At 34.1% G+C, this 22,790-nt stretch overlaps 1 protein-coding gene across 5 annotated transcripts in view; it reads right to left on the bottom strand.

Moving 5' to 3' along the window:
• ArfGAP1 (ADP-ribosylation factor GTPase-activating protein 1) overlaps positions 1 to 22,346 on the bottom strand; it is a 169,964-nt gene extending 147,618 nt beyond the window's left edge. For 3 of the 5 annotated variants that reach the window (XM_090371222.1, XM_090371223.1, XM_090371219.1), the window contains exons 1-3: positions 22,129 to 22,346; positions 12,023 to 12,106; positions 1,401 to 1,510 (exon numbers count right to left, since the gene is read on the bottom strand). In XM_090371222.1, the coding sequence (XP_090227348.1) occupies positions 1,401 to 1,510; positions 12,023 to 12,082 (170 nt within the window). In that variant the 5' untranslated portion in view covers positions 12,083 to 12,106; positions 22,129 to 22,346. Of the gene's footprint in view, positions 1 to 1,400; positions 1,511 to 12,022; positions 12,107 to 21,772; positions 21,881 to 22,128 lie in introns of those variants that run through there. The other 2 variants (XM_090371220.1, XM_090371224.1) reach the window with 2 other exon arrangements.
• Between the last annotated feature and the right edge of the window lie 444 nt (positions 22,347 to 22,790).

Consider the following 22,790-nt stretch of genomic DNA (forward strand, 5'->3'; position numbering starts at 1 on the left):
GTAGTTGGTTGTGTTGGCAGGGTTTGTTTAAAAAAAAAAAAAAAAAAAAAAAATCACTCAATAATCAGGAAACAGGTTAGTGATGCACAAGAAGAAAAAAAAAAAAAAAAAAAAAAAAATGAAAACAAAATTTCATTATTCCAGCATTCATCATCAGCCATTTTCAATCTACTGCAGGATGAAGGCCTCTCCAGCAACTTTCCAGTTCCTTCTGTTTTGTGCAATGGCCATCCATTTTCTACCCACAAACTCATGAATTTCATCTGTCCATCTCCGTTGTTGTCTTCCAGGTTTTCTTCTAGCTTCTCTTGGGTATCATTCTTTATTTTCTTAGTCCATCTGTCATCAGATGGACTAAGAAAAAAAAAAAAAAAAAAAAAAAAAAAAAATCACTCAATCATCAGGAAATAGGTTAGTGATGCACAAGACAAAAAAAAAAAAAAAAAAGTGAAATTCCAGCATTACCTGACAACAACCTGTGGTCACACAGTAAGCAATCAAAGAGCAAAGGACCCGGCTGCAAAAAAAAAAAAATTAAGACAATCATAGTATAAGAGCTGTTTAGAAGACCTTTATGTCAAATCCCACTAAAATTTATTCAAGGCAAATTGCAAATTTCTTAAAGTTTCAAGGCAAATTGCTTAAGTTTCCACAGAATTTTTTTGAAATTAATGACTCATGCTAAGTGATCCTTCCATAGATCAATACTGAAGGAATCTACAATGGTGATCAGTAATCAGACAATCACTAATTAATCAGTGAATACATTACAAATTACAGAAAAAATATAGAGAGAAAATTAAATACAGAAATTTTGTTAGACAAAATTAACCTAAATCAGCAGGGAGAGCAGGGGCAATTAAGCACAGGCTCAGCATTCTGTTGGATAAGATTGTCCATCTGAAGAAAAAAGAGTTAATGCCTTAGAAAAAATTAAATTAGAAGATTCATTAGGCATTCAGGCGTCCAAACTTGATGGCAGTTTCTTTTGTACATCTGTCTTATGATGGGAACACCAGAGGCAGAAAGAATCAGTTTTATGGGACCATAAAACTGGTTTTCTGATGACTAGGTAACTTATTCATTGGAGAAACGGAATATATTGTTCAATAAGGATGTAATAAGACCAGAGTACATCTGTTAGAAGACATGGTTAATGATATAACAAAACAACTGTCATCTTTTAAGGGGTGGAGTAATTGTAGGGAGTATTATTAAGCATAAGCAATCTGAGGTTTTTGTTCAAAGTTGAGATTTGAACAGTGGCAGCTCATGGTCAGGTTGCAAGTTTTAAGTATCTGCCAAAAATTTGTTTAGGCTTTCAGGTAGTTTTAGGTGCTGCATACATATATTTTTACTGTAATAATGAAAGAATTACATCTTAAAATAAATTAGCTTACCTAAGGTGTACTCCAAGACCTCTGTGTTTTCCAGAACACTCGAGACATATCCAAATCCCATAACTGACACTTACCCACTGAGGATTATGGGAACCACATTCAAAACAGTTCTAAAAAAAAAAAAAAAAAAAATTACTTGTATATTTTTAGCACAGATTTTTATGAGATTGCAAACATGTATATGTAGTGATAGTAAGTTACTTCCACTTTTAAAACTGAATATTGTATCTTTCATTCAGATAGTGCAAATTGTATTTTTTTTATTTTTGCTTTTCCCCCCTTGTTATTATTTGTCAGCAAGATTCAGTGGTTAGATATAGAAGGCATTTTAATAGTGAAGTTTTCCTACAAAGTTTGGTAGTGTGACTTAGTCCCTTGAGAATGACAAAAAAGACATCTTGACTCTGCTTAACCAGAAAACCCAACAATTAAGAGGTTTGAAAGTAAGTATTCTAGATCCTCCTAGAAGTGGTACATCACGCTATCAGAACTAGTGAAAATGCTGGGTGACTTGATGAAGCTCTACAGAACAATCCTGAAAAGCAACACAGCAGCAACCATCAAAACAGAAATTGCAAAAAAATTTAAGTTATAAGAATTTTAAGACTTGGGATATCAAATTTATATTTCAAAATCCTAAAAGAAGAAAGGAATCTGCTGAGACAATGATGAATTTTCCACATGAAATAATTTGGATTAATGAGGCAATTTTCAAAATGAATGGAAATGTTAATTTCCATAAGTATGTTTGCTAGTATATAATTTATATGCTTGTGCAAATTTCAAGTCAATTAAATCCACCTATTTTGTTTTTGTTTGTTTTTTTTTTGGGGGGGGGGGGGAAAGAGCTGTAAATTTATGGATCACCACAAGTTGCTGTTGTTATTTGGTTTTAGGAGCATTAGCAACTAAGGCCATATTGCTCCGGGGATATGTGGTGGTCATTTCGACCTTTCTGCATCCTCCATATTTGGTGGTCACGGGCTCGAACCCCGGTCTAATCAAGAAGCGTGTGCTATGCACTACTGCTCCTTGCCCACCTGGCTACGGAAGTGCTGGGGGTCCCACAAGTTTCCCTACCAATAAATAATACTTCTCTAAAAAGAGAAGTATAAAGTCACCCATTAGTAATGTGGTGCCACTTCCCTTCCCAAGACAGGCTTAAAGTGTTTATTAGCACTTTTTTTAAAAATTTAAGTTTTTAGAATGTATGTAAAAGTACTCTTTAAATCTTACTCCACTGAGGAAGACCCATAATAAAGAGAGTCAAAACATTTACATTAACATTTAAACCTTGTGGCCTCCATTAGGTTTAAATGTTAATTTTTTGATTTATAATTCAGTTTCATAAATCATTTTTTTAACTAACATAGTGAGGAATTTCCTTTAAACTAAAATTGCAGCTATGCACTAGGCAATTTTTATTGTACTCAAACAATTTGTATTTGATATATTACTTGCAAGTGTCATATTCAGTTAATTCTGAATTCACAATTTATGGCCTTATTTTCCAATTAAACACATTCTGGACCTGTCAGAAATGTTATACAATTTATAACAATATAACTAAGAAAAATTACATTCTGATATATTTTCCAAGACTTTATCATGAAGCAAGCAAGCATCTGCTGTATGGTCAAATGTTTACATTTGAAGAACTTAGATATTTCATTTTCCTAGAACAATTAACCTGCCAGTATATCAACATGAAACTACTCAACATGATAAAAAATATTTTGTACAGAAATTTTCCAATTTTTTGGCAAATTGGAAAATTCCAAGAAATTTCCAAAGGATGGTTTAGTAGTGATAAACTTCATCTAAGTTTAACAACCATGGCCCTGCCTTTCATGGCTGTTGAACATCACTCATTTTTTTTTCAACTTTTGTGAACACACTTAGGGATGCTTTCTGCCTGATATAAAATAATTTGTGGCAATGATGATGAAGATAAACCACAGTTACATTTTTTAGGTTTCTTATTCTTACAAAAGTTATAAATTTTTTACTTTGGTTCACTATATCCATGTACATTTTCAGGTTTGTGACAAACTATGTTCAATACAAGAGGAAGTTTTTTTTTATTTCAATGCAAGTATTGAAGTAATTTGATAAATGGTTCTCGGCATGGTTTTTATATCTTAGGAATGCTCTCCCCCCCCCCCCCCCACTTACAGCAACAAGGCTTACACTCACTTTAGAAATGACTTATTGAAGAGCTGATCTAAAATTACTAACACTGTTTTTAATGGAATATCTGGCAATTACTCCTTTTATTTTGCAGTTTTTATTTATATATTGTAGGTAAAAGGAGAAAACAGCTTATTGCTAAGGCATGACAAATCTTTTACAGTTATTATTTATGTGCAGATGCAAACACAGTGTAAACAAAGTTGGCTAACCACTTGTCACACCTTAGGAGACTTTATCTTGAATCATGTCAGAGACTAGAGTATAACTCTTAAACCAATATTGAAGGTCTCTTTAATTAGGTCTTTAATTATCTCATGCAAAAATGAGCAAGAGAGATAGTTCAACCAAGAAAAAAAAAAAAAAACAGCGAATTGTTTCCTGGTTATTGGATTAACTATGTTTAAGTCACGTTTTTTGTTGAATCTGTCTTTTCCCCCTCACACTGATGCATCCATGGGCATTTTTCCAGTTTCAATACTGGTTGTATTTGCTCATGGATAATGCAGAAATACTGCTTCCTAGGGAGAATGTTGCTCTAGCTTGTTAACCTCCCTTTTTTTTTTTTTTTTTTTTTTGTGATGCAATTTTTCATTTTTTGTGCTTATGTTATGTACAGGTTGTGGGTAGCACCTCTTCTAGCATTATTTGATACAAATTGTATGCAATGCTTCCTGCACTAACATTTCTAAAGACATTTGGGTATATGGCAAAATTGCCATATACATATGAAAGTCACAGAACTGGCAAATGTGTAATTTCTATATTTAATCAGCTTTTAACAAACAGAAGAGTTTGTTTTGCCTCATGTGTTTACAGCAATCATGATAGAAAAATGGATATAGTTAATAAAACCTCATTAACTGAAACACACTATAACTGCACGGCCAATTCAGGTACCAGATAAGAACAGTCAAGTGCATATCGCTCTGGTTCAAGGTGATCTAGTTTTATTGAGAGACTACTGTCAGCAAAACGGGTAATATTTTTTGTGATAAAGATAGGTGGATCAGAACCAGAGTGAGTATGTTTGCTGGGGGCAAAAATTTATAATATTACAGACTGTCAGAGTTTGGGGGGGGGGAAGAGGGTATTATTATTCAAGTGAGGACTAATGATATAATGATATTAAATGAACATGACCTGACTATTAGTTGGATATTTATCCAACAAATGGTCCATGATGAAAAAATGCCACGAGTTAGGATGCAATGTGTAAGTGCCTGCAATTCTGCCCAGACATGATAGGCAGGACTATATGCTGAAAGCCTTGTGCTTTCAGCATATAAATGAAGTTACATCTGCCAGCACAAAATCTCTGTGGTGTCAATTAGTTGGAAGCAAAGGTATAATGAGAGTGGGAGTAATCTACAGACCAGAATATTGTGGAGAGTATAAGGAGAGCCCCTACATACAGATGGAATGGGCAAGCATGTGTGAATGTCTTATTATGGGTGACTCCAATCTTGCCCAGACTTATTGGAATATATGGGAGGGAACTCGCCTTGGGGAAAATTTTTTTTAAACTAAATAATTATTTGTACCAGCACATTAAACAAAATACTAGGTGTGAGAATATTATTGACCTCATCATTACTTAAGAATTAGATGACATCACAGGGCTTAAATACAAGAACCACTGGCAGGCAGTGATCACATGGTAGTCAGAAGATGAAGAAAGATGTTACAGTAGATAAAGGTTAAGGCACGGGTTTTAAATTCAGAAGTGGGGGACTTTGATGTTCAAGGCACTATATGACATCTATTAATTGGGTGGATTGCAGAGTGAGGGCAAATACACTTGAATTATGGAATACCTTTAAAGCAAAAATTACAGAAGTCATGAACACATACATACCATTAAGAAAATCTTGAAGGAGGAGGATGCCAAAATCGAAGAATGCAGAGCTGGCCAGTCAAATTGAGCAGAAAAACATAGCATGGATTAGTTACAGAGCAATAAAAAGTACTGAAGCCTACAATAGCTACAAGTTGATTTGTAATAGTACCACAGATAAAGTTAGAGAAAGCACTGGCTATGCAAGCAAAGCACTTTTTTCTTCCTTGTATTCAAGGAAGGAAAAAGTGAATCAGATTGGACTCTTGTGCACTGGGTGTGGGAAAGTCTTAAACAACCCAGTTGATGTTGCAGATGAACTGAACAGGTACTTTGCACCTGTCTTTGCTGAAGAGAGACCCTTCATTGTGAGAAGAAGCTATGTAAATTAGGCTCAGTCATATGAAATTAGTGATTTTGAAATTACAGATGGCTGTTTATTAGAAAAACTTTTGAATATAAAAGCAAGTAAGGCTCCTAGAGTTGAAGGCATATACCCAGTATTTTGAGGGAGGCTGCTAGGCAGTGTATTGAACCACTGAAGTTAATTATGAGGGCATCTCTGGACTTGGGAAAGATTCCTTTGGATTAGAGAAGTGCCAATGTATCAACAATACACAAAGGTGGTTCTAAGAGTAAAGTCAGTACCTACAGACCAATTAATTATACCAATTAATTATTACCAATTATACCAATTAATACAGACCATTTGACTTCGATGGTTGAGAAAATCTTAGAGGCAATGATTAAGGATGCAATACAGGGACATTCAGATAGATATGGCATTCTGAATAACACACAACATGGATTTGTAAATGGAAAATCATGTTTAACTAACTTAGTACACTATTTTGACCCAGTTACTCATAATATGGATCTAGGAAATAATTGTGACATAGTTTATTTGGATTTTAGCAAGGCATTTGACTCAGTTACTCATGAGAGGCTACTGTATAAGCTGGAACATGTTTGGATTACTGGAAAAATTCTAAAATGGATTTCTTAGTAGATGCAGGGCAAAGAGTGGTGATAAATTCTTCAGACTGGTATAATTCCAGAAGTAGAATCCTACAAGGATCAGTTATTGGACTGTTGTTTCTGATTTTCATAAACAACATCAATGAAGGGATAGAAGGTATGATGTCAAAATTTGCAGACAATGTAAAAATTGACAGAGTAGTTACCAAAGCAGCATTCTTCAGGATGAATTGAACAGGCTACAAGAATGGTCACAAAAGTGGCAACTATGTTTTAATGCAGCAAAATGCAAGGTCTTACACATGAGAAATAGCAACCCCAAAATAAGTTATACACTTGAGTTAAAAACAGTAGAAGAATAAAGGGATCTGGGAGTTATAATACGGCCAGATATTAAGTTTTCTGAGTAGTGTAAACAGGCAGCCAAGAATGCCCATGGTGTCCTATCAACAATTTATTGAACATTATCCTGTAGAGATATGAAGGTTATAATTCCACTGTATAAGGCCATATTTGGAATACTGTGTTTTAAGTACAATTGTAAGGCCATATTTGGAATACTGTGTTGAAGTACAAAGACCTCATCGGACAAAAGACACTGAGCTTCTTGAAGGTTTCCAAAGACAGGCAACTTGCATGGTGAGATTGGCAAAAGGGCAACCATACAAGGAAAGACTCCAATTATGTGAGCTACAGTGCTTGGCAATCAGGCACCTCAGAGGGTGACTTGATTGAGGTTTATAAGGCTCTGAGAAGGATTAGCAAAATGAATGAACATGGAATTTTCATTGTTATAAACAATTCCAGAACTAGAGGATGTAAATTTAAATTACAGAGGATGAGGTTTTTTTTTTTTTTTTTTGGTAGTTGTTGGCGCATAGGCTTCTGTGGCCATAATGCACCTCCCAAGGTTTTTGCAGTACTTTGATCCAAGCCCAAGGCGGGAATCGAACCCGCGACCTTTGGGCTGCCGGGCAGGCACTTTACCCACCCGGCTAGCCCGGTCGGCGGATAAGGTTTAGACTAGATTGTAAGTATTCTTTTAGCCAGTGAGTCACTGATTGCTGGGACAGACTGCCTTCACAAATAATTGAGGCTGACAGTTTAAATGAATTCAAAGGTCAACTGGATAGTTATATCTGTGAGGAAGCTTCCTTGCACTATATGTCTGTTACTATTTTTTTTTTTTTTTTATGCATGCATTTTAGTTATACAGATTGGAGATCTTTCTTAAACAAGATGATATAATTCTGAATTTATTTAAGAATGGTTTTACAATCGCCTTGTAAAAGAAAAATCATGAAAATAACTATAAATTTAATTAATGTTAAATTACTAATTTAGCACATTGGTTAAAGTTTACTGTTTAAAAAAATTGCATTATATGGGTTCTATTTGGTTTGAGCTCTTTGTATTCAATTATACTGTTTTGAATATATACTTTTTCATAAAATTTTCTTTTCCCTTTTCATATATTTGTGTCTATTGCCATTTAAATGAACTTTTATGAAAAAGTTCATTTAAACGGCAAATTTGTTAAATCCAGCAAGCTGGATTTAAAAAATTTGCTTATTTTTGCAGACTATGACTTGGTTTTATTTTATGCAATTTCACTAAATTTAAGGTACACGCACTTAAAAATGTGAAATTTTCCATACCCAATAACTAAGTTTTTTTTTTTTTTTTTTTTTGTTTCACCAAAGATTTATATCCACAAATGTACACAGGTTCGCATACCTCATAAAGAGGTAAAGGATACAAGTTGTATGATCCAAGCCAATACAGTTCTAACACAAGTACTGTATCCAGATGTAAACATAGCTTCTAAGTAGTTTAACAGCATAATTTTTTTTTTTTATGTCATTAAAGTAAAGGGGGATTCTCTTATTCTATTTTCCAAAGGTTTCTTTCAATGTGGAAATCAGCCTGTGAACACTGTTTTCTGAAATAATACCCAATACACAATAAACCAAATGAACTGGTGCACTATGACCAAAGCACTCAATGCACACACACAAAAAAAAAAAATAAATAAATAAATAAAATAAAAAAACAATGGGACAGAACGCTATTTCTTGCATGCACTCAAGCACACAGTATGAAAAAAAAAAAAATGAAGGTGATAGAGAGTGGTAGAAAGGGAATAGAAGGTAACAAAAAAAAAAATGTATAATAAGAGATAATTAAAAAAAAATAATTACAAAATGGCAAAATAAGGATGTTGCCCCACAACTTACAAAACAAGCCTCTCATCTTGTATCAGCAGCAAGGATGCAAGCAAAATAGCATCTTCATTTCTGATATAAACCACAAGCCACAGGGTAAAAGCATAAACATAAATAAAAATGAGAAGAAAATATTTGTAAACAAATTTTAAAAATTTTTTACATGGATTAAAAAGGGGAGTTTTTTTAAAATGGCTTGTGAACTTTACAGTTGTCACAACATAAAAGAATTGAAAAAATAACACACTGTAGAGACATGTGAGGAAAAAGGTCTACATATATTTTATGTAGGGCTTGTTCATTAAATAAATATAATTTTTTTCCCTTGTTATTTTAAAAGAGCAATTTGTTTATGTACATAGTGTGTGTGGGGCAATTTGAAAGTAGCTTGACAACTTTATAAGCCTAAAATTTTGTGTATCCTGAACTTCAATAAAGCATATAAAACACTGAATATAGCACATGTCCCAATCAAAGTCTGCCTATCACACATGCTTTCATAACATGAGGTATATAAGGCCTTGAATGGGTTGAGCACGCTGTCGTTGTGGAAGTTGATAGGTTGAATAAATTTAAGGAGGAACTGGACAGGCATTTGGAGGGAATGGTGTGATTTTTTTTTTTTTTTTGGCTGATACTGCATAAGCTCATACACTTGCTTTCTTACATCAAATGCCACTGCTACTACTACATTTCAGGTATTAAATGAGAAAAAAAAAAAAAAGTAGCAATTCTGATTCTTCAATTCATATAAATTTACTGGTAGAGATGTTTGATCTTTTACAAAAGGATCAGCCACCTTTACCTCAGAGGAAAATATCCAGCAGTGTCAGGTCTAGGAATTGCGGCCACATATTACGATTACCTTACTCATCTGCTGATTTAGAAAGTTTGTATCTGGAGGAAATTCACACTTTGGGGGTGGGGTGGGGGGGAGCAAGAGAAAGAGATGAGTGGGAGAATCATCCCATTAATACATGGACTTATGATAAGGTTAACCTTCAATAATCTGTGTTAGACGAAAGTTAAGATACACAATGGCAGTAAAGGTTTCTTCCACACAGAAAAACAGACCAAAAACCTATGTATAACTAAGCTTGTGTTTAATTATACAAAGGTTAAGTTTTTGTACTTATAAATATTCACCTTGGGACTGTTGTATGATTTCTAACTTCCCCAGAATCTAACTTCTATCTATTCAATAGTTTATCTCAGGGAAAAGTACACTTACTGCTGAGAATGAAACAGTAGATAAATCCCTCTATTGTCTACTTGCACCAAAATGTTCAGAGAGAAATCATGTTGCAGGCTCAACAGTTTTCTAACATACATAGTAGGCTGGAGTAATGTAAGCTGAACTAAGCAATACACAGGGTGATTCAAAATTATTGTCGGGGTTTCCATGGCCCATAATTTTCAAACCAGAAACAACAAAATAAAAAAAACTGCTTACCGAATATGAAAGTGTAACTCAAAAAGTTTTATTACCTATAGAATCAATACTGCAGAATGCTAAACAACTTCAAAATGCACGCCTTTCGTGGCACATAAGATGTTTGTTTGTTATTTGGTTTTTAGGAGCATTAGCAACTAAGGCCATATTGCTCCGGGATATGCGGTGATCATTCCTTGACCTTTCTGCATCCTCCATATTTGGTGGTCATGGGCTCGAACCCTGGTCTAATCAAGAAGCGTGTACTATGCACTGCTGCTCGTGCCCACCCGGCTACAGAGGCGCAATCACATAAGATGTCCAAGCAGTATTCAATTTCCCTCCAAGTGTTCCCCAGCATTTGTGGTATAACTATTTCAATCACAGCAACAATTCTCAGCTTCAGTTCATTGAGGGAGGTCATAGGGGTCTTGTACACAATTTTCTTCACGTATCCCCACAGGAAGAATTCAAGCAGTGTAAGATCGGGTGAGCTCAGAGGCCATGGAATTTGTCCACCACACCCAACCCAGCGCCCAGAAAAATGCATGTCAAGAAATTCTCGGACAATAAGAGCCCAATGTGGCCGTGCACCATTTGGCTGATGATTTTCCAACTGGGGTAACAGATACAGCTGTAGCATGTCCAGATAGATCACCGCTGTCACTGTTTTTTCCGCAAAGAAAAAGGGCTCCAAACTCCCAAACATGACAAAGCACACCAGACATTGACCTTTGGACTATCTCTTTCGAATTCTTGAATGGCGTGAGGGTTTTCCGATCCCCATATTCTGCATTTATGACGATTTACCCTCCCTGATATGTAAAACATTGCTTCATCACTAAATCTCCATCTCCAAAGGTAATTTCATCAGCTTCGACGTTTGACAAAATGTCTTGGGCAAATTGGAAATGGCGGGGTTTATCGTTCGGCTATAAAGCTTGCATAATCTACAGTTTGTAGGCATGGAGGTGAAGGCGGTTATGAACAACCCTGGAGGGTTGTTCATAACCGCTTTGTGGATTCGATCACCATCTTCCCACGAAGTGCTCGGTCTTCCCGCTCCTTTTCGGTGCAGAACACTACCAGTCTCTTGAAATTGCTTTAATCAACGTCGGATAGCATTATCTGAAGGTAGATCTTTTCCATACTGAGTTCTGTAACGATGTTGTGTTGTGATAATGGACTTTGTTTCGAAAAACCAAAGTACGCACATTGCCTTTTCTTGAATAGTCACCATTTTGAAGTAATGCCATCAATATCTCCCAGATAATAATTTAGAATCACCCTGTATACTGATTTTCTGCTATTTTGAGGACAACATTTCTACAAAATGTTGTCCTCATTTCTTTCATTATAGATGTATGGTCTATTAATTTTTTGGCATGTAGTCAAAAAATTGGGAAAAATAATGTATGGGCAGCAAAGAACAACTTGTATGTGCCAAGTTTCTTCATCATAAATGAATCATTGGCTGACCTTACATTGTATCTCCACTGAAAGTCACTATTTTGCTGTTCATATTAGTGCACCAACTACTGACAAAACTCATAACTACTAGTAGCCAATAAAATCCTCTAAATTGAATCTTCATTTAGTTTTTGTATGTTTCAATAAGATTACAATATACAAAGTTATAGGTTTACAACTTTATGAAGCTACTTTTAAATAGTATATATATATTTTTATATAAATTCTCATGACCACAATGATTTGCTTCCATAGTGATATGGCAATATATATATATAAAGAGCTGATACAATAAAATGGATTTGATGATATCAAAGAATACTAACAATGCTTTCAAAAATCATATGGCATAAGACTTTTATTGGAATTTGAGCTCAGTTGTTTAGCAAAATAGACAAAAAAAAAGTTATTATTTTGCTTGTTTTAATGTTCTAAATGATTTAATGACAGAATACAACATTTGTTAAAATTTTATAGAACACAAACTTACATTATTTTCATCACGAGGTCTGAGTTCCTGCAAAACTCTCCGTGTCCGTGGGCTGGCCATTTATATCAGAGATTTATGGATAATCTGCAAAAAATAATCTAAAAATCTCACATATGGTAAAATTATTTATAGCTTATCTAATGATTAAACAAGGTAAAAGGCTAAAATAATTTCTTTAGTAACTCAATTAGAAAACTGACTGGTATTTTTTAAAAGAAAAATGTGCGTGTATATTATTATTATTAGCTATACGGTGCACGGAAGCCTGAGGCTTATGCTGCACCAGCCAAAAAAAATGAGAGAGAGAGAGAGAGAGAGAGAGAGAGGGGGGGGGGGATAAAAAATAGAAGGGAATCACCAAGAAAGAGAAGAATGGTGATATCCAGCTCAGGACCCTGGGTGTGCCAAGCCCATTCTCACCAGATGTGAGCCCCTGAGGTTAAATACTTGGGATGGGGGAGTAAGGTGGAAAGAGAAAAATAACACTATTTTAGCCTTGCTTAAAATGAACAAGTGCTGATCAGGAAAATTACTTTCATAAACTTCACACATATCAAACACAAAGCCACCATAAGATAAGAAAGTTTAATACCCATTTATAATAAACTGCACTAACAGAAAAGCCCAATAAACCGGTTCAGAATTCTAGTTCATACTAAAATCACTTTTCCATATAATCACCCTATACATTGACATATTTATCCCACCAATCACATCAATTTACTGATGCCACCTTTGTACCCATTATTGCTGACACTTTCCTATATCAAAGCAAGTCATGGAGAGCTTGATACTTCACCCACCAAATGGCACATATAACTGTATCAACATGCTCTGCTCATTTCTATATTCAACGTTGACAGCCTCTGAGACCATGGGAGAATCTGAGACAAGTGTGACATTTCAAACTCAAGACACAAGTGGTTGACTCTGGAATATCATGACATTCAAGCTGTACACAATAAAAACATTTTAATTTCTCAAACAGAAATTCATCAGGAAGCTATGGCTCTGAGCAGGGAGCATTTACCATCTACTGCCTTCCCTTACATGACCCTCTGCCCATCTGGTTTATGTTGTCACATTTGCTGTTCAAGTTGAAATGAAGGCCTGTTTAAAATAAATTTAAGAATGTGAGTTTTCAATCTGTCCTTGAAGATTCATAAAAAATTTGGCTGTGTAAGAGATTCAAGTTGCTCATTATAGCTAATTGTCAAAAATAATTAACTTACATTGTTTACGGGCCATTTGTCCATACACAGAAATACTGTTCTGCACACTCAAAGAATTTATTCGCAAATTCAGAATCAGTATAAATTCTAAATTTCAGTTAATTATAAATATCAAATTAGAAACAGTCTTGTATAAAAATTTACTTCAATTCTCCAAGAGGACCAATAAAATTCAAAGTAAATCCAGAAGTAAAAGTAATTTTGATTTGAAAGGCTATTTTTTTTTCTCAAAAAAATAGCTCATTAATTTCTAAATTGCATTACCTTATGTACTGACTCTACTAAAGTGTGAATAAATACACACACCTGCCTGAAAGTGCCTTCAACAGCTATATAAGAAGCTACTGATCAAATTTTGATTATGATCAATTAAAGGACCCAACCAAGTACATCAACATTTACCAGTAGCAAAAGATATTAAGGTGATAATAGTACAGTGATTCACAAGAAATAGGCTCTCACTGATCATGAGGATAACATTCCAATTGCCCACCATCTCTGTCAAATGTATGTCCTATGCGTAGTAGAAATATAGAGACCATCTGTATTTAAAATATTTATACTTATATAATGTGAATAAGTATTGTTTTAAAACTGTTTATCACTAAGAACTTGTATCCAACTATTAGGCAACTTTCTATACACACACTATTATTATTCATATACCAAACAAGATTTATATGTATACATATTTCTCTTTATACTCCGGGATGACTACACAGAGATAACTTTCACTGCATCAGGTAACAGCATTCATTTTGAATCAACGATTTGAATTCACTCAGAAAGAGAATCTGGAGATTCCTTTATATTTGTAATTCAGTTAGCGATGTACTTTGTCTAGCAATCAACAAAGAGGAATCATTCTTCGTGTAGTTAAGAATTCTTGCAAATGTTTGTGGGTATTATTTTATTTTTTTTTGGGAGGGTTCTGACAAGACTTAAATGTTGCGCTACCCTCTATGGCATGAGAGAGAGAGAGAGAGAGAGAGAGAGAGAGAGAGAGAGAGAGAGAGAGAGAGAGAGAGAGAGAGAGAGAGAGTAACATAACCTTGCAGAAAAATGATCTTCAAACAATCAAAACCATAAATTTGTTATACTTTCTACAGAATACCTATGTTAAATAGGTATACTATAGAAGGATATAACCAATAAATAATCAAAACCATGAGGAGTCCCGACAAGCATAATTTCTTATCCACTGGTATATACAGGTCACATGTGATTTGTGAGAAAACTTGATATGACTTGGCTCCCAAACTTACATAAATATAGTGAATATTAACTCTTGAGAGGCTGCTTGGGGTGTTTAAAACATCTTAATGGTATTTGAAATTTTTTTTTTCACCAAAAAAATGCAGCATCAAATGAAGTGGTGACTTTCAATACCTTTTGCAGGCACTGTGAAAGGTCTCACAGTTAGGTGGAACAAAATAATTTCAGACGAAGCCTTTAAATGATCAAATGTTAAATATAAAACACCCCCTAAATGTCCACAAATGGGATTAAAACTAAGAGTTGATGGTTGCATAAAACGATCAGGATGGTGATCAGGTGGTAAAAAAATATAGCTAAAAACTAATTTTATAAACACTATAAATAAAAGTTTAGATTACCTAAAATAACCAAACAAAAAAATTTCTGAAAGATAAGTAACTCTTTTTATGAGATATTTTATCACAGAGGAAAAACAAACTACTGACATGTTTTAAATTTTTTTTAAAAGGGGAGCTCCTAAATTTAAATTATTTTTTAATAATAAGAAGATACAAAGCACTGCCTTGAATATGGATTTTTCACAAAGAATACTAAACTCATGACTATAGTACCAACTCCTAACATTTACCAGTACAGATTCTCAAATATCTTTCAATAAAGTAAAATTTTCAAACATTTTCTGCCAAATTACAGATATGAGTAATATAAAGGTCAAAAATAAGGTTCCAGTTTAATGTTCAATGGCTATTTATTTAATCAGTAAATTCTGTTAATATCACTATTCAATTTTTTTTTTTAAAAGAATCCGAGTTAGGATTCTGAGGTGAAAAAAAATAAACAAAAACCTGCCTACATCTGGATTTGATCACATATACCTAAAGTAATGAAACACATAAAAACTCAATTCATTCAACTGCTACTGTTATGGTAATAATACCATGATTTACAAAATCAGTTAGTCATATGGGCAAATGCATCAAGCACGTAATTTCGTATTTAAAAATTATCTTTCTATATGTTAAAATAATTTCCCTCCTAGTGATATTTATTCAGCCAATAGGAGAAGAGGGATGCGGGTTACTTGATAATATGTAACAGAAGCTTGTTTTACTGTGGTAAAATTTGCTTGTTTTAGCGTGATCATGCTAGATAAATCTCATGCACGCGGTACCATTCTTGATTTTAATATGTAACGTATTTATTTTATAGTATGAACCAGAGCTGTAATGCTCAATATGTTCTACGTTGATATTAATATTTGTAAAATAATAAGAGAAGTTTACCTCAATATAATACGTCAAACACTTCATATTATGATCATCATCATCAGCCATTATCAATCCACTACAGGATGAAGGCCTCTCCAGCAACTTTCCAGTTCCTTCTTTTTTTGTGCAATGGCCATCCATTTACTACCCATAAACTCATGAATTTCATCTGTCCATCTCCGCTGTTGTCTTTCAGATTTTCTTCTAGCTTTTCTTGGGTACCATCCTGTTATTCTCTTAGTCCATCTGTCATCATGTCTTCAAGCTATGTGTCCTGTCCAAGACCATTTTAGTTCTTTAGTTTTGATAAGAATGTCCTTTACTTGAGTTCGCTGCCTAATCCATGCGTTTCTCTTCTTATCTAGCAGTCTGATTCCTAATATTCCATATGACACTCTCAGACTGTTATTCCTAACAGTCTGATTCTATATAATACTCTCCAGCAATTAAAACAAAAAAAAACGAAAATCTTACATAACAGTAAAAAATAATTAAAAATCAAATGAACACAATTAAAAACCAATTTAATGCAATTAAAAATTAAATAGATTAATTAAAAGAAATAATGAAAAAAATGCAAAACAAATTTTCATTCCTGTGATCACAACACAGTTGAAAAGTGTTGTCGGCTTCAGGAAGGAAAATTGTTTTGCAATTTTTTCGTTATATTTCTTTTAATTAATTAATTTAATTTTTAATTGTTCATTTGATTTTTATAATTATTTTTAACTGTGTTCAATTCATTTTTAATTATTTTTTACTGTTATGTAGGATTTTGGAATTTTTCATTTTAATTGCTGGAGAGTATAATACGGAAGTATTCTACGTATGATATTGAAGTAAACTTCTCTTATTATTTTACAAATAGTAACGTATTTATGTATTCACAGTCAAGGAAGAAACACACTCAGTATTGGAAGCTTCTGTATTTTATTTTATCAAAAGAAGTGAGCAGGGGGCAAAAAGCCCCCTAGTGATTATTAAATTTAAAAAACTATGAAAACAACTTGTTAAATTCTGATTAATAACAAACTCAATTCTTGATCGAGACTTTTTTTTTTTTAAATAATATATGATATTCTTTGTTGATGCAAAAAAACTTGAGGCCAATACCGTGAATAAACATACTCAAGAATGGTTCAGAGGGAAAATATGCGGATATTTTCCTTCTGAACAGCTATTGCCATTTATTTTTGTCACCACATAACATCTAACCTCATCCTAGAATATTCTTACATGTCTGTATTAATATCCTTTATGCCATTATTGTGCAACACATTGACACTCTTCAGCTTTGATTTCAACTAAATCAATAAGATTATTGCTACCCTTTAATAGCTTTCTTCCACGCACTTATTATTGTAATCTGCTTTGTTCCATTTCAACCAGCAGCCCAGTTGTAAACTATACTTTATGTCATAATTTTTAATACCGTTTCTCTCCTAGTGTCTAACTCACAGTCAGCATCATCAAAAAATAAGCATTCTTGAATTGTTTCCTTCTTTACAAATATTCACAATTGAGTATGATTACCAGATTCATAGGTTGTATGAAGGCTATGGTACTGAGACAAGAAAAGGCAATTGGTATTGCCAGTCGTGATAAAATTTCAGCATAAGGATATGCAACTGCATTACCTAACAATAATAATGCTTGAAATGCTTGGATATTTTCATTTGAATTTAATTTTTTTTAAAAATGGTTTTGGTTTTTTTTTTTTCACAAAGTGATTGTGAAACCATTTAAAAAAAAAAAGTTCAGAATTGTATCATTAATTCTCATTTAGGAAAAATCTCTGCTCAGCATAAAGTACATACATAAAAAGAGAAGGCGATCCAAATTATTGAGTCCAAAGTAGCCAAGTTTTAGTGTATATAGTGGACATGTAGCAACTTATATGCTCTTAATTGGAATGTATATCAGATGCTCCTAGTGACCTCCTAATGAATGAAAAGGCTAATGCTTGGGAAAGGGTTAAGAATACTGGAATTACAGTGGTACTATTCTAAGGCTTCATATGTCAGTAACTTATAATTTGTATGTAATTTGATTAATATCAATACTTCATTTGCTTGCAGAGAACATGAAAGAGTGGATTTCTCCATTATTTTAGAGGGTTGAGCATCGAGTAAGTTAATTGGATGGGAAGAATTTGTTATCTTTACCATTTGCACTAGATCAGGCTGCCACTTTTTAAAATTTTTCCATTATTTTTTAAATTTGGAAATAAAATCAAATCCTCTTCTGTACCGTTCTCCACCAGTATTCTCTAAATGATTATAGGATTTTCTATTTTCATTTCAATATACTGTACTATGAATTACAAGAAATTAGTGTTTTGTTTGGCATTTAACAAACACCAGGCAAGCAATAGCATCTCCATTTCTTGTACTGCATTCCACTCCCCACATAACACCTGTAAGACACCAGCAAGAGATGTCTAATCTTCTATGACCTTTACTGGCTTCGTAAAGCAAAACACACAAAACACGGAGAGCTGTGGCATCCTAGTTTCAATTGGAGGAATGAGTGACCTTGGAAATTCTATTAAAAACATATTGGTTTTTCTTGTTTATTTTTGCTGGATATTTTTTAATTGCATTTTGATATCATAATTACTAGTAAGCTGTTTTCAATTCAGAAAAAATAAAAACTAAAATTATTTTTTTATAATTATAAAAAAAGGTGTTTGACAGAAAGCAATGAAGTGTATTCCCCCCCATTTATTAGCTGGATGTGAGTAAGTGTCCACAAAAAAGGAGAAACACTGACAGAACAAGAATAAAAAAACAAGTTAACCACAGAGCACTGGTTTTAAGAAAAAAAGTAAGAAATTTCCATCAACACTCAGACTTCTTAGCATACATATCGCTTAGAATTCTTTTATAAGAAAAATTATACAAGAGGTAAAAGGCAGCTTTATCTTTAAATAAAAAGTTTCAATTTATTATTAGTCGTAGCACTAGGACCAGCAAATGATCAAGAAAGCAAGCTTATATAGAATCAGCCAAAAAAAAAATAAATAAATAAATAAAAAAAAAATCACCTTCCCATTATTGATAACTTGTTCACAGATACTGCAAGCTTCAGTGTATACAGAAATATGAACTAGATTTGAATTTGAGCTGATTGTGATGTGCTTTATTCTTATCCTGAATAGCTGCAGCATTTTTTCAGAAACCACATTTTAGATAAGGGCCAAGAATTTAGGATAAAGGATTTCATTCATAAAAGAATTTCTGTTTCAGTTTGTTGGTACAGTCAATTGATGTTGAAAACACAACAAGATGTCCAAGCTTGGCATTTAACCATCTAAGAAAATATTCAGCCGACATTATTATTATTATTATTAATAGCCATAAGGTGCAGGGAAGCCTGAGGCTTATGCTGCACCAGGAAAAAAAAAAAAAGGTCCCGAGTTACCCTGAGAGAGAGAGAGAGAGAGAGAGAGAGAGAGAGAGAGAGAGAGAGAGAGAGAGAGAGAGAGAGAGAGAGAGAGACTAAAGAGTAGATTTTAAGGTGAAACACCAGATTAGTTATGCATATAGGTGAGCAAAATATTTCCTTATAGTGTTCAAATTATAAATGAGAACAAGGTTGCACTTCAAAAACCAAAATGCTGTTAGAATGGTAGACCTTTATGCAATGGACTGAGAAGAGAAGTTTAGAATCTAGATATACTCCTAAGAATTTAATCTGGCTTAAATGGGGAATTAATTTAGATTGCATTCTAACTTGTAAGAAAGAAGAGATTGTCAGAGGAGCAAACAGCAGATACTGGGGCTTGAAGGGGCTAACATGTAGCCTATATGAAAAATCAATATAATCCATGAAGTCTTCAATCAGTTGATGAGCTGGAAAAGCCACAAAAATGTCATCAGTATAAGAGCTGAAGTCCAGGTGACTTGAAAGAAAAGGAAAGAGTATGGATGAGAAGAACAAAGGCAAGAGGGGCTCCTACTTGGGCATGCCAAATTAATGTTTTGAATACATTAGAGAAAAAAATAGTGTGATCATAAAGTAGCTGTTGACCCACACATGGCAAGGGGTCCTGAGATGCAGTAATAGTTGTGAAACAAAGGCCAAGCAAACAGAGGTCCAGCAAACAAAAAAAAAAAATTGACTTCAGAACACACGCAATTTACAGACAATATACACAGATCAATATGGTCTTAGTCACTGATGCTCCCAAAACCTTACTACAAAAACTGCACCCCTAAAAAAATCACACATAGGGTTCAAGGATCTGTTCTTAGTACCTCTGTGCAGTTACAGTAACCCCTATAAAAAACCTGGGGGGGTGCAGCTGTTGATCATTATTCCAACTCATACAACAACATTGTCTCCACCATAAGTGTCCTTTTCTCTGATGTTGGAGGGATGGTACCACATTCCTCATTGTCTAGATGAAATCCTTTATCCAAAGAAATAGCTTCCTTCTAATGCTACGCTACTCCAATTTATATAATCATTCATGTGTATCAAAAGCTTTACTGAAATTTAAGTATATGATGTCAAAATTATTCTTTGTATCCAACTCCTTTGTGATAATCTTATAGTAGTTAATCAGATCAGGTCAGGAATGATCTCCCCCTTAACAAATCTAACCTGTAACTACCTACCTTCGTTTCTATCAAGGTTGATTCTGCATCACTACTTTAAATATTAATTCCACTATTTTCCGTGGTATAGGGAAAATAATGAAACCACCTCTGTGAATAGAAGACATTTGAAAATCTTTAATCAGTATGGATTTCCTCTGGATCCACTCATTGCTTTTGCAACTAATTTTTAGGTAAAACTCCAGATTATGGATATACATCCAGTTGAAATAGCTTCTTTTGCTTGAATCTGTCCCAAATTAATGGCGTAAACTAACCTGAATTTGGCCATGCCCACGTGGTAACAAGGTGTACCCATAATTTGGATTCAGCCATGTGATTTCATGCAACTCTTGGTAGAAAGATGTGGTGAAATTGGTCAACAAACAAACTATTAGTATCCAAATTGGCCTGCAAAGCTGAAAGCTGAGGCATAAATGATATAAACATATGTAAACATTCAGATATTTGAATATTTCAGAGTTCACAACTCATCTAGCTAACAGTAACAATAAGGAAGAAAAGAAAGAAATATGAACAAACGTTTAAAATCGATTTAAGTTGCATGAAAAATAATAGTACAATCAGACGGGAGTGATTCTTCCTTTTATCATTTTGTTTTCTATTTAGTTAACTTAGGGTTACTTTTACCCTGAACCTATACTATGCAATATACAACAATTAAGTGATAAATGTGTCATTAAATTCTCATATGGAAAGGAATCTGACGATATACTGATATTCTTACACAAAATCTCTAGCTGTCCTAAACTTCCAAAACTGCACTTACCGAATACTGTAAAAAATAATAATAAGCGGTTTAATATGCTTATCTGTTATCTATTATAATAGATATTTCTTTTATTTTTCCCGACAGTAACTGGAATCTAATCAGTGAATCAAGGGTTATCCGTCACGCTAGCGATTAATACGTTCGTATATATATAAAATTACATATTAGAATATGTAATTTTTCCCCTTAACTTTAAAAGTCCCTGTCAGAGAGGTAAGTCCGAAATGATCACTGAAGTTGATATTTTGTCCATACTAATTTCTTATTACAAATGAATAAGTTCTCGCTTCCTGTGAAGGAATCATGGCCATCCGGCTCACAAGGATCACTAGAGGAAATATGCTGCTAAGTCTACAATTAACAATGGAGAAAAGTTAACGAGTAACTAAAATTAAATTTGATACTGTTAATTTTAACATTGAGTTTCAGAAATTTTATATTAATTATAATCTGACTTCCCCCCCATCGGGCAACTAAGTATCAGCAAATTAACTTTGATTTGTTGATAGTGAGATTCAAAGTTGGGTTAAGGTCAACTGGGACCCAAAAACTACTCTCACTAAATAGTTTCAACTCAATCGGGGAGGGGGGGGGGAACCCAGCCGCCTTCCTAGTAGAACAGAGGCAATGTCACTTACCGCCATACAGGGACAGTTCGAGTTCGGATGCCTTCGATGGCGAGGTCATTTCAATTGAAGCTGAGTTAAATGGTCTCCAGGAATTATTTTGGGATTAACCTCATGCAAACTGGGGCTGAGAACGTAAAATTTACATGTATGTTACACCGATGCTCCGTGACCCGAGCTTCCTTGGCGCTAAATCGAACACAACCAAACAGCGGCAAAAATCCAAGGTTGAAGCCCCATCCGGCATAGAGGACACAAAATAAAATAAACAATAATAATAATAAATAAAATAAAATAACACCGTTATGGGCGCTCATGTAAGCAAATATCAACCTAGCACAGTACAGTATCTTAAAAACTAAACTTACCTTTTAAAACTACGGTATGAATTCGGTGAACTCCGATTTAAAAGCACGATACGAACGAGAACACGAAAATACAAAACACAGACTTCTGCGCTACATAAATTATAATAAATAGCTAGTGTTTTCATGAAAACCGGTCGGGAGCCAGTTTCAGAGCCATTCATACGGTTAATAGCAGCTGGGAAAGAGAGATGTGATGAGTTGTCAATGCCACAACAGCCTGTTGCACCTCACTCGGAACCAATGCCTCATACCGAAAGCCGTCGTTTCGTAAAGCAATGTGAAAATCGCTACTTGGTGGCGGTGCCACTTTACGAAATACGGTGTGCTTCTTAAGAGAATTTCTTAAAAAAATAAGTTTTTATTTTTTTTCTTGCGAATTTACACACATTGCTAGGGTTGCCATCCGTCTTCATTTTCCGGGACATGTCCTCATTTTTTACGTATCATGGACTGTCCAGGAAGAATTTCTAAAATTTTGAAAATACAGTATCCAGAATTTTGGCTCTTAAAATTTGAAAATCTCTTGATCTTTATCATTGGTAAAATTTGTAATGCGTATACCAATCAGCTTTGCGGAAGTAATCCCAAGAATCTCCACTTCCGACTGTAAACAACGCAGATCAGACATCATGCGTTCGGAGTTGTTGACATTTTGTTTGTGC

The sequence above is a fragment of the Mastigoproctus giganteus genome, chromosome 4 (genome assembly GCF_048544385.1).
Source record: "Mastigoproctus giganteus isolate SK-2022 chromosome 4, ASM4854438v1, whole genome shotgun sequence".
Classification (NCBI taxonomy): Eukaryota; Metazoa; Arthropoda; class Arachnida; order Uropygi; family Thelyphonidae; genus Mastigoproctus; species Mastigoproctus giganteus.